This window comes from Ostrea edulis, chromosome 3 (genome assembly GCF_947568905.1).
Source record: "Ostrea edulis chromosome 3, xbOstEdul1.1, whole genome shotgun sequence".
NCBI classification, from domain to species: domain Eukaryota; kingdom Metazoa; phylum Mollusca; class Bivalvia; order Ostreida; family Ostreidae; genus Ostrea; species Ostrea edulis.
In genome coordinates, this window is record NC_079166.1 from 4,954,587 (window position 1) to 4,967,770 (window position 13,184).

At 34.6% G+C, this 13,184-nt stretch overlaps 1 protein-coding gene across 1 annotated transcript in view; it reads left to right on the forward strand.

The window, feature by feature from the left end:
- The window catches only part of LOC125675332 (uncharacterized), a 42,976-nt gene continuing 29,792 nt past the window's right edge, over window positions 1–13,184 (forward strand). The window contains exons 1-11 of the mRNA XM_056159797.1: window positions 1–87; window positions 310–339; window positions 905–977; window positions 2,828–2,920; window positions 3,338–3,408; window positions 8,895–9,059; window positions 9,753–9,896; window positions 10,180–10,293; window positions 10,498–10,857; window positions 11,243–11,384; window positions 11,628–11,841. Coding sequence (XP_056015772.1) covers window positions 913–977; window positions 2,828–2,920; window positions 3,338–3,408; window positions 8,895–9,059; window positions 9,753–9,896; window positions 10,180–10,293; window positions 10,498–10,857; window positions 11,243–11,384; window positions 11,628–11,841 — 1,368 coding nt within the window. The 5' untranslated portion in view covers window positions 1–87; window positions 310–339; window positions 905–912. The remainder of the gene's footprint in view (window positions 88–309; window positions 340–904; window positions 978–2,827; window positions 2,921–3,337; window positions 3,409–8,894; window positions 9,060–9,752; window positions 9,897–10,179; window positions 10,294–10,497; window positions 10,858–11,242; window positions 11,385–11,627; window positions 11,842–13,184) is intronic.

The window sequence follows — 13,184 nt, forward strand, 5'->3', positions numbered from 1 at the left end:
TACTGATCCACGAAACTAGAGAGGAAATTTGCGGGCATCAGTTCGCATTCCAATAGCTTCAGGCCAGATAGACATTTCCATGCCAAGGTGAGTGAATAATATCAATTGTTAGGAACTGTTCCCTTTTTACTTGGCGACAATGTCGATCTTTATTTTTTAAAATTAGTTATTGATACACGTTCCCGTAAAACTATTATCTATACATTAATTGAATTATGGGGCGCATATATGCGGAACCTAAAACTGATAGACCAAGTCTTAAATGTGCATTTATAACGACACACTCAAAATATATACCTTGATATTTAGTAGATTGTGATAGAAGAAGGAAAGCATCAGGTAGCTTAGAATAAGGTGCTTGATTACTTTATAAGAAGGAAAGCATCAGGTAACTTAGAATAAGGTGCTTGATTACTTTATAAGAAGGAAAGCATCAGGTAACTTAGAATAAGGTGCTTGATTACTTTATAAGAAGGAAAGCATCAGGTAACTTAGAATAAGGTGCTTGATTACTTTATAAGAAGGAAAGCATCAGGTAACTTAGAATAAGGTGCTTGATTACTTTACAAGAAGGAAAGCATCAGGTAACTTAGAATAAGGTGCTTGATTACTTTATAAGAAGGAAAGCATCAGGTAACTTAGAATAAGGTGCTTGATTACTTTATAAGAAGGAAAGCATCAGGTAACTTAGAATAAGGTGCTTGATTACTTTATAAGAAGGAAAGCATCAGGTAACTTAGAATAAGGTGCTTGATTACTTTATAAGACTTACTTATATAGAAATAAGCGTACACGCGGTATTTAACAAAATATGTTAGGCTACAAAGCATGTCAGAACCAGGAAGATTTTTGAAGTGCTCTTTAAAATCTTAATTATTTTTAAACTTCTAGCCTTCTTATTCAGTGATCAACATGGCGATGAAGTTATGGGTTCTTCTTTTATTTGCTTCATCATGGGAAATGACATACAGTAGAAGGTAGGAAATTTGACTAAAATTACTTTTGATATATAGCTTTGTTGTCATGCTAACTGTATGAATCTTTCAATCTTTATACCGAAGTAAATATTCCTGGTCCCTTTCTATAAGAATATTGCGTATATAGTCATACCTAAGAATTTGTATCCAATATCATTTTTAAAAATCTGTAGGGAAGATGGGTCATTGCAAATGTTACCATGGTAACAAATATGTCAATCGGTTTCATTTTCATCGATGTTCATTTTAGAAATTAAAAAGAATTATTTTCCAAAACTAGATTAATTGATGATCTTTATTTTGGTTTGGTTTCCATTGGAACATGATCAGGAATTGTACGTGTCCCTCTAGCTAAAAAGAATTGTTAAACTTAAAATCTAATGAATGAACACTTGTTTGATTTGAAATTGGTCAATGAAATGAAAAAAACATCTTCATATTAACCTTGTTCATAGACTATTTACATATTTTCAGATGTTCTAACTAGGAAATAGGTTTTGTACAATTTTCAATATTTCAAAATACATGATACATGTAATCATCAATACAGCCCACAATAAAAAGGGAAGATAACGAACAAAGATCAATCTCACAAATCCTGGAAAGAATGCAAAAAATAAGAGTAAGAAAAACACGGACCCCTGGACACACCAGAGATGGGATCAGGTGCCTAGGAGGGGTAAGCATCCCCTGTCGACCGGTCACATTTACCTTGAGTCCTATATCTTGATGAGGTAAACGGAGTAATCTGTAGTCAACTCAACAGATAATGGGTAAGATGTGTCATCTAAAAGTTAAAATTTGTGAGTATGCAAAGTTAAGATGCTTTATATTACAAAATTAGCATTTCACTGGGGTGTTTGTATACATGAAAAGCCTCGAGTCTTTGTTTACATAACACAGATTTAAGGCTAAAATATTGCTATTATTCTTGCGTTCAGAAGGTAAAAAATTTGGCTGTCAGCATTAAATCAGTTATATTTTTAATGTTTAACATCAAAAATGAAAAACAAAAAATATTCAAAAATCGTGAACCAGTCCCTTTAAATACTTATTTTAACTACGGATCATCCCATTTATTTGATCAAGACGAGCAGGGTTGGTCTGCTGGGGGCTCTTGCTGCTCCGTTTACCTGATCAGGATATCTTATACGTGTCATTCATCATTTTAGTATATATATATATATTGACTGCAGATAACTCCGTTTACCTGAATAGGATATAGGGTTCATGGTGGGTGTGACCGGTCGACAGGGGATGCTTACTCCTCTTAGGCACCTCATCCCACCTCTGGTGTGTCCAGAGGTCCGTGTTTGCCCAACTATTTATTTTGTATTGCTTGTAGGAGTTATGAGATTGATCACTGTTCGTTATCTTCACCTTTCACACACACACACACACACACACACACACACACACACACACACACACACATATATATATATATATATATATATATATATATATATATATGACCTACGCCACGAACAATTAAATTAAGGATATCAAATTACAATTTTACCATATTTTCATTAGCAACCTTCAATAAATTCAATATTATACATTCTATGTTTGAAACCTACATTTTCTGTAAATTTTCCGAATCATTACCACAGTAATATTGTTACATATCAAGAAATGTGAGGAAAATAATATTTTCTGTAGCAAAAATTATTAAGCTGTATGAACTATGAAGAAAAGTTATCACTGCCCACCGGAAAGAGAAATGCATTAACTGTGTCAGTTAACTTGTTATCAAAGATACTTTTTTCTACTGTGATGTATAGAAAGGTTACTTGCAAAAATTCGATTCAGTAAATGTGTTTATAGATATTGTCTTCTGATTACAGTTGTCACGTTGAGAGATATACCTATTATACGAAAACGTATTACTACGAACGTTGTGGTTCTTGGAGAAACTGGTGGAGATGTAAAAAATCAAGGTAATGAATAGGATTATTGAATAAACTCAAATCTCTTTCATCACAGTTCTTTTTATGGAATTCTCTTCTAAAATATATACCATACATTCTAAATATTAAAAATCATCTAATTAGTCAAAACAATTTGTACTTGGAGAAAATGCACGGTTTACATGAGCTTCCAAGTACTATTCATCACAGAAAAGACATTTTATGTCATTATTTACAATTATTGACAACCCAAAGGCCATTAATTTTGTTTTAAATTTTACATCGTAGCACCGTTAAGTTGTAGGCCTTCGCTTTATGTGCGATTTTGTAATATATCAAAACTGCAGTTGCTAAATTATTACGACTATTATCAACTGATGAGCGAACACCCTTATATAAATGTGTAACCAGAACCATTCTTACTTAATGAATTCTGTTTTTCTTAAGAAATAAAGAAGTTAAAGGACAGAGGTGCGCCGCCGGATGGACCACGTATGCTGGGAACACGTGCTGTTATGGTAAAGTAAACTCTTTAATTACAGGTGTTCGATGATATAAAAGGTGAAGACAACGAACAGTGATCAATCTCATAACTCCTACAAGCAATACAAAATAGATAGTTGGGCAAACACGGACCCCTGGACACACCAGAGGTGGGATCAGGTGCCTAGGAGGAGTAAGCATCCCCTGTTGACCGGTCACACCCGCCGTGAGCCCCATGTCCTGATCAGGTAAATGGAGTTATCCGCAGTCAAAATCAGTGTGCCAAGAACGGCCTGAGAATCGGTATGAAACACGTCAGACAGCATTTGACCCAATAATAAGTTGATCGTTATAACGACCATAGAATCTGCGAAATGCTGACTTCAATCGAGACTGTTGAAACCCCTGTACCATCAACTTGTTTGTCAATGGCTACGCGTGATTTAAAAACTAACCATACACAGAACAAGCTCTTGCGTATCGAATCAGTTGAGAGATATAAACACCATATGCATGTGATAATAGAATATTGCTACATAAATATGGAAGGTCGACGATGGAGAAGCTGAAATCACCCCGTTTGTCATACAGTTGAGTTGTTAGTTTGCCGTTAATGTCTACTTTCAATAAAATATCTAAGTATGACGCAGAAGTGGACGACTGTGGTGTCTTTTATTTCGAGTTCACTAGGATATATCAAATCGACATATTGATGAAAGTTATTATTGTTAATAGACAAAACGTCGTCGATATATATATATATATATATATATATATATATATATATATATATTGAATTGAAGGCCACAGCAAGAGATTGTTTCTTCTCACGTAGAAGTTTTTGAATAAATTCTGCTTCACATGAATATAGAAACAGGTCAGCTAACAAAGCAGCACAATTCGTGCCCATGGGAATTCCAACAGACTGTTGGAAGACTTAATTACCAAAGACCACGAAGATATTGTCAACGAGGAACTCTAGCCTATTTTCTATTTCAACTTCAGAGTACTTGTTCGTGGAATGAGAGTGATGTTTAACAAAGTAATTTTTTGGATGACTGATCACAAGATATGAATATTTGCATTTTCGATTTTTGTTGAAACAAATGTCTATGATATCAAAAACTCTAGTAATTAGTTTATCTTGAGAAATAGTTGTGTAAAGTGTTGAAAAGTCATAGGTTTTGATGTTATTAATTTTGGAAATGTTTTGCAATTTTAAGTTTACTAAAAGTTCTTTAGAATTTTTTAGAATCCACATTTGCTTAACACCACTTCTGGCATATGTAGTCGCACAGTACGTTTGAAGTTTCTCTTTCACAGCTGTTAATATTCTCGTGAGGAGCAAAGAAGATTCTCTTTGATATTTATCCTATCGTCTGGAAAAATCTTCGACAAAATTCATAATAGAGATGAAGCAATTGAAAGACCAAGGTTCTTTGTATTTAGGACCTATTAGAATATTTGATTTGAGGTCCTCATTTTCAACTATATCAACATCACCAGTAATGACAAGTCCAGCTGGACTATAGTTGAAAGAAGACGACGAACGAAAACATATAGGTGGAGTAAGTATAAAATGGTCAATATCTAGGTACTGCAAAGTTTGATTATTATTAAAAGGTTTGGGTGCAATAGTAGAAGTATACTTGTAGGAAATACTAGGTATGGACTTGAAGTTGAAATAAGTTGGAATACACGACTGAACCCTTTTATGACGAAGAATGATGCTTGTGGTGACGGCATCTATTCCTTTGTTTGTAAATTTGAGCTTAAGGAACTGACGGCATGATTTGGAAGTAATATCATCCATGACCCGTGTTGTTTTAAAGGGCCTGTAATTGGCAACATCCATAATCATAGAGTTCAGTCTATATTCAGGTGTTGAAAAATCCAAGTATAGACTAGCTGTGGTTTCTTGAAATACCATGTAAAACTCTGAATAAGACTTATATTTCATTTGGTCTTTTAAATGAACGTCCATGACTGTGTGTCCGTCTTTGAATATTGGAAAAGAGTCATTCACGTTATTTCCTTGTGGACTAGTCCAATTTCCCACATTATATACATTATCATTGCATTCAGGGTCCTGATCCAGTGATTTTCTCGTTGTGTACGAAAAGGAGTGCTTAATGCTGGACTATTTGATTGATGATAGTTTTTTCCCAAACTCCTGACCTTCATGGGCAAGATGGAGTGGTCCGGTGAATTAAAATGCATGAAAGAAGTTGGTTACCAGCATTATTTATTTGACACCTGTGCCCCAATATTCTTTTATTAAGTAAATTTTTAGTTTCTCCCACATAAATCAAGCCACATAGGTTACACTGAATAGCGTAGACAACATTAGAAAATTTACAAGTCAAATGATCTTTTTATCAAATTTTTGTACAGAAACTACGTCAGGTGAGGTTAGTACTACATGAATTTCTAGTGATCAGTATATCACAAGATTTACAATTTTTTACGGAGCATTTTGAGATCGAGCACATGAGATCTGAAAAGGAATCATCAAAATATCTCTTAAATGAACATGACAATCTTTAATTTGGGTAGATATATCTTTCTCTTCCTCTCTGTTTATGTTAAAAGACTGTATTCAAGGCCAAGTAGGAGCGAAAGTGGGTATCGATGTATATATTGGTTTTTTAATAAAGCAATTTGGTCCTGGATTTTCGGAGAAAAAACCCTTAACAAATTTTGACTGCCCAAATACAAGATAACTCAACCGGTTTCATTTCAACCTCAATCGCTTAGTTACATATTTACCAACATTCTCTCAGCAGAAGGCGTGTTACGAAAGCTTCACGGAACCCTGGGTAGAGAATGATTTTATCAACAATTTACATGATCCTACTTCTGGTATATCCAGGGGTCCGTGTTTGCCCAACTTTATATTTTATATTGCTTATAGGAGTTATGAGATTGATCACTGCCCATTATCTTCATTCATTCATCAAAGGCCCCAAACTATATTTACGCCTTAATTTATTGTGACATCATGATATAACATTATGAAGTAATACGGAAAATTCAGAAAGCACAGTTGACTTCTGATCTGTGCAAGATGTAAAATATACAATATGTACAATAGTAATGGTAAGTTATATTTGACTGAAAAGACATCAAATGACCTCAAATCACATATTCTAAAAGGCGCTAAATACAGAGAACTACGGTAATTCAATTCACGACAGAGCTTCATCTCTATTATGAATTATGCCCAATGTTATGCAGGACGATGGGCTAAATTTGAAAAAAAGAATTTCATACATTGTCAGAATGGATTAAAAAGTGTAAGACGAATATTAAAATCCCGTATTGGGCATATTAAAACAAAAATACGTACCACATATCCTTCTGTGTTTAGTAAACCAGAAGTGATAAAAGAATTAGATATGTTACATGAGGAATATGATTTGGTTCCAGCTAACAAAGCTTGTAACATTTTATTTATTTGTAATGCTCATTATTACAACTGTATTTTATACGAACTTGGCATTAATTCCACTTTTCGTAATCTTACTTATACTCCAACTGCCTTTTCAAAAGATGAACATCTTCAAGACCATGCATCCCAGTCAATGGGTCGGAAGAATATGAGTTACCGTACCTATACTGGATTCCTAAACTACATAAAAGCCCTTACAAAGATACATTGCTGGGTCCAGCAAATGTTCTACCACACCCCTATCTTTGTTCCTCACGAAAATATTAACAGGTGTGAAGGAGAAACTGCAACGTACTGTGCGACTACATGTGCCATAAATGGTGTAAATCAAATGTGGATTCTAAAAAATTCTAAAGAACCTTTAGTAAACTTGAAATCGCAAAACATTTCTCAAATCAACGACCATACAACTTTGCACGACCATTCCTCACGATAAATTAAAAACTAGATTATCATCTCAGACAGTTGCTTCTGCAACAAAAACGAAAATATTAATATCTAGTGATCGGTCATGCAAAAAATCACTTCGTTAAACACCACTTTGATTCCACGCGCAAGTATTCTGAAGTTGAAAAAATATGCTAGAGTTTCTCATTGACAATATCTTTGTAGTATTCGGTGGTAAAGGTCTTCTAACAGTTTGTTGCAATCCCCATGGATACGAATTGTGTTCTTTGTTAGCTTCAAAATAAATTCAAAAAATATCTTGCTGTGGCCTTCAATTCAACATTTAGATATATCGACGACGTTTTATCCAATAAGAATAATAACTTTGATTAATATGCCGATTCGATATATCCCTGTGACCTCGAAATGAAAGACACCTCAGAGTCTTCCATTTCTGCTTCATTCTTAGACATTTTATTGAAAGTAGATATCAACGGCTAATGAACAACTCAACTTTATGGCAACCGGGATGTTTTCACCTACTCCGGGATGATTTCACCTTCTCCATAGTAAACTTCCCATATTTATGTAGCAATATTCCATTATCACCTGTGTGTCATGTTTATATCTCTCAACTGATTCCATACGCAAGAGCTTGTTCTGCGTATGCTCAGTTTTTTTTTAAATCGAGGCAAGCTAATGACAGCAGTTAGTATTTTGCAAATTCTAGGGTCATAATAACGATCTAGTTTGCCTATAAAACCTATCGTTGTATCAAATGCTGTCTGACATGTTTCATACGGATTGCTAGGCCGTTCTTGGCACACTGATTTTAACTACGGATAAATTCATTTATCTGATTAAGATATAGAGCTGACGGCGGGTGTGACCGGTCGACAGGGGATGCTTACTCCTCCTAGGCACCGATTCCATATAGGGTGCCCGTGGTTGCCCAACTATCTATTTTTTATTGCTTGTGGGAATTATGAGATTGATCACTGTTCGTTATCTTCACCTTTCACATGGTTTATTCTTCCACAAATTAGAGTTTATTTTGTCACATAAATGCAAATTAGAAACTTGCACATACTTCCTTGAATTAAGGTACACGAAAGGCTTCTTCACTGGGACATGGACAACAGTTATATGAAAGGTAAAGGTAACGAATAGTGATCAACCCCATAACTCCCACAAGCAATACAAAACAGAGAGTTGGGCAAACACGGATCCCTGTATACACCAGAGATGGAGCCAGGTGCCCAGGAGGAACAAGCACCCCTCGTAGACCGGTCACACCCACCACGAGCACAAATATCCCGATGAATTAAACTAAAGTACAAAATCATTTTCGTGCCTTTTATAAGAATAAAAAACCTTTATATCAACATTTTTAAGAACAAAAGCCCCCCCCCCCTTAAAAAAACTATCCGACATTTTACAACGTAAATCACTTTGATTCCCGGTATTTTCCACCACCACGACCAAGTTTGATGCAAATGTGGGCTCGTAAACCCAAGGGTATTGCGGATGAGAAAACCTTAGTGGACATGGCGTATGTAATATCAAGTATACCAACTAGATAATGCAATTCTGAACGGTTGAATGTACAGAGGTCGACAATAATGTAGGTAGTTGTTTTTTTGTGTGACTGATATGTATTGATATCAATTCTTTTGAATATAGCAATATGTGGCGGGAATATAACTCCCAGAGGTGCTTGTGATCAAGCACAGTATGTCGCCACGAAACATGGTCTGAAATGGATAGAATCAAACGGCGAATGTAATTATCCGGGAGTTTGTACCAAATGCAACAAATATTACTACAACAACGGCTGGAGATGTACAGGTATTATAATTTCTCATATAGATATTCTTCTTTCTTCACATCTTTTTCTCAGTGGCAAATTAAATTGTATATTAAACGATAAAACAGCAAAAAGGGATCAAACTTACTACGGAGTCTTTATCTATAATGGGATTTTTATTACATGTTGCGAAATGTTCCTTTGACAGGTTTAGTAAAACACACCTTAGTTATACTATCTGTCGTCATCATGTAACATTCAATGAATCTTTCTCTTATTTCCTTTGAAATTGTCATTGTTTTTATCCTCAAAAATGAATTCATGTTTGTTTCAAACTAGTTAGATCCAGTTTTTAATGCCATCTGTCCACGTAAATATTGATCGTGTTTAAAGTAACGAATGGGTCAACGATGTTATAATTTGGTACTTGAATCTAGTTTTTATTTTTTTAAACAGTACACAAAAATATTAACAATGAACATTATTTCTTCATTGTTTTATCGGGTGATGAAGTTAGCAATCATGGCAGACTTTTTTTGTATAACTCGCTAACGCGGATTAGTATTTTTTGCAAAGCTTGCTACCTTCATCAACCGATAAAACAAAAAACATTTCATTGTTTAAATCAAATTATATACGTCTTACATCTTATTGCTGATTTTCTCTTTCGAAAGATCTTTATTTCATGAAAAACGTACTAATGGCATGATTATTGAAATTACTTTACCATCAAGCTTGTCCATCTATACCACATTGTTTGGAAATGCACTGCGATGCCACTGCTGATTCAACAATTTGTGCCAACTGCGAAGGAGTTGTTATGGATATTCCATATCACAGAGCCTATGTTAGAACTGATGATAGAAAACAGTGTCTACGTATGTGAGAAGTATAACAAATAATGTGTAATGTTTTTCTAAACATACCAAGATTTCTTTAAGTAAGTCCAGTGACTGTATCTTTTATCTTTCCACATTAAATGAAATGAGACTTTTACATTCGCTTTAAAATATCAATTTGAATATGGTATTATTCAAAAGCTTTACATTAAGTTAAGAACTACAACTAAAAATGATAACCCTAAATATTTTTGTGAAAAATCTATTATTTCCGTCACGAAAATTTTATGCCTTTAGTAAACAAAACTATATCTGATTTTAGAGGCCTGTTCCTGGCGGACAGACAGCACCAGGTGCTACCCTGGTTACTGTGAGGGCGAGCTTGCAGACAAATGCAACTGTACTCGAGGATTTACTGGAAAGCATTGTGAACAAAGTAATCAATAGTATTTAATTAATGGCGCTAAAACAATATCAACCCAAACCTTCACAAAAGCTGCTGTGTTACAGTTCGGGTTTGATTTTTCCATCAATGATATCCCGTTATTACCAATATTGTATAATCCTGCTATATTCATGATAATTCTACACCTCTAGAATTTTATTTTTCATAATTTATAATCTGTCATATTTTTTACAGTGACAGAATATGCGGACATTCTTGATAACCTTTTCAAGCTAAGGCACAATCACTATGTGTTGACGAATCCGTCCCATTCCGTGGATCCAGGGCCTCATCCTGTTGTGTGGTCTAATTACAAAAACTGGAATCTGGCAGAAACCGAGTGGAACGCTAAATACGTAATCAAGGAACGACTACCCACAAATGAATCTCACTATATAAAACAGTTTATCTACGGCATCATAGAAGCTTCTACCACTCTTAATTATACATACACTGTTTGGGATGTCTTAAAGACTAGTGTTAATATAACAGACACAACCAACTCGTCGATAGAGTCAAATTCCACAGTGGATCCGGTTTTCAATGTGACATACGGTAATACAGCAGACTTTAATCCTGTTTTTACTCAGTTAATAATGAAATAAAAGAAATGATGGATGATGATAGAATATCAAAAATTGACCTTCTAAACATGTATTTCCATCTTGAATGCTTCAAGCTTTATTTAGTTGGCTGCCATCTTTATACTACTTTAAGCAACTACGGAATAGAAGACATGCATATTTGATTGTTATTCTATTAAAGTCAAAGTACAATAAAGAGAAAAAACCTTACAGGTTTCAAAACTTCCACCATATCAATAACTATTACAATTTCACCATGAGAAAAAAAACTGCAATTATAAAAATGATAAAGATACGAAATGTTACGCGATATGCATCATTTTTAACAGTGATAATCGAAATTGATATAATTGCAGTTCCTAGAACGAATCAGAAAATCGATCTACACGAATGTTCCCAGGCGTCCAGTGCCACACCGGCAACATCGTCTTTAGGATGTAACAAAGTATTTATTCTGGAATCTGAATCCAAACCATTCAACTTCAGCACAGGAGACACGTACGTATTCTCACCATAGTATACTGTATACTTTATAAATCGTATACCCTAAGGAATTTCTTCTATTGACAAACTATATCCAATCGAAGGCAATGAGACTGTCTGGCTTCTCTCAATCACAAGCTTATGACTACCCGGATTCCACATAATAAAACGTAGACAATGTACCGGTATATACTATTTATCTACCTTAACTAGATTCCTTTATTTGTATAATAACCATATACATTTATTTTGTTTTAGATTAACATTCACAATACAGGCCAAAATTGGAGGACATCTTGTTATGGAAAATAGGGAAAGGGAAGTGAATGAAACTCATTATTTGATTGGAACAACCAAAACTTTGCAATATGTTTTCCGTTGGGACTTTGTTGATCCTTATCATTGTGTAGAGTATGCGGAAACAAATAGCGACTGTAAAGATCCACTTTCAGTTCCTGATCTAACTGAAGATGTAAGTTTGTAGATGCCACAGTCACTCATTTAAATTGCCATTGTGCATTGCTGAAAGAGTATATATGATATAGGCACAAAAGTTGATGTGTAATGCAATGTTTGAATTACATTTTTCAAAGTTAAATTCTGGTGTGACATGTCCTAACATTAGAAATGGAAAAGGCTATTGTCGATCGTAATTTTGAACAAACGTGTTAAGTGCTTGAATTAATTTGATGCAGTACCTTATGAACAAGATGAATATCCCAACTTTGAGGTATCGTAGAACAATAGCAACCACACGAATCTGTACACAATGTCGTGATATATTTGTAGAAAGGGGAAGGGTAAAACATGATAAGCACTTTGTATTCAAAATTTGAATAATCTAGGAAATATATCATATGAACAAGTGACGATAAATGTAATCAATCTCATAAATCCATAAAAAAAATACAAAATTAAAGGATCAAACACGGACCTTTGGACATACCAGAGGTGGGATCATGTGCCTAGGAGAAGTAAGCATTCCCTGTCGATCGGTCACACCCGTCATGAGCTTTATATCTCGATCAGATAAACGAAGTAATCTGTAGTCAAAATCAATGTGCCAAGAGCAGCCTAACAATCGTCACACGGCATTTGACCCAGGTTGTATTGGTAAACTAGATGGTTATAACGACCATGGAATTTGAGAAATGCTGAATTTGAATGAGACTGTTGACTACCCTGTAACATCAACTTTTAAAAACTGATCATACGCAGAACAAACTCTTGGGTGACGAATCAATTGAGAGACATAAACACCGTACGTAGGTTAATGGAATATTTCTACATAATCGTAAATATTGGAAGTTGACGACGGAGAAACTGAAGGCATCCCATTTGTCATACAGTTGAGATGTTAGTTTACCGTTAACATCTATGTTCAATATAATATCAAAGTATGAAGCATATATGGAATACTCTATGGCGCCTTTCATTTCGAGTTCACAGGGATATATCGAATCGACATATGAATGAAAATGATTATTGTTAATAGATAGAAAGTTGCGATACGTCTGTAAATTTAAATATTGAATTGAGGGCCACAGGAAGATATTTTTCTTCTCATTTCTCATGTAGAAACTTTTTGAATGAATTCTGCTTCATAAGAATATAAAAACTGATTAGTTAATAAAGGAGCACATTAAGTGTCCATGGCAATTCCAACAAACTGTTGGAAGACCTAATCACCAAAGCGAAAATATTGTCCATGAGGACCTCTAACATATTTTTCATTTCAACTTCAGAGTACATGTGCGTGAAATCAGAGTGGTGTTTAACAAAGTACTTTTTTGAATTACTGATAACAAGATATGC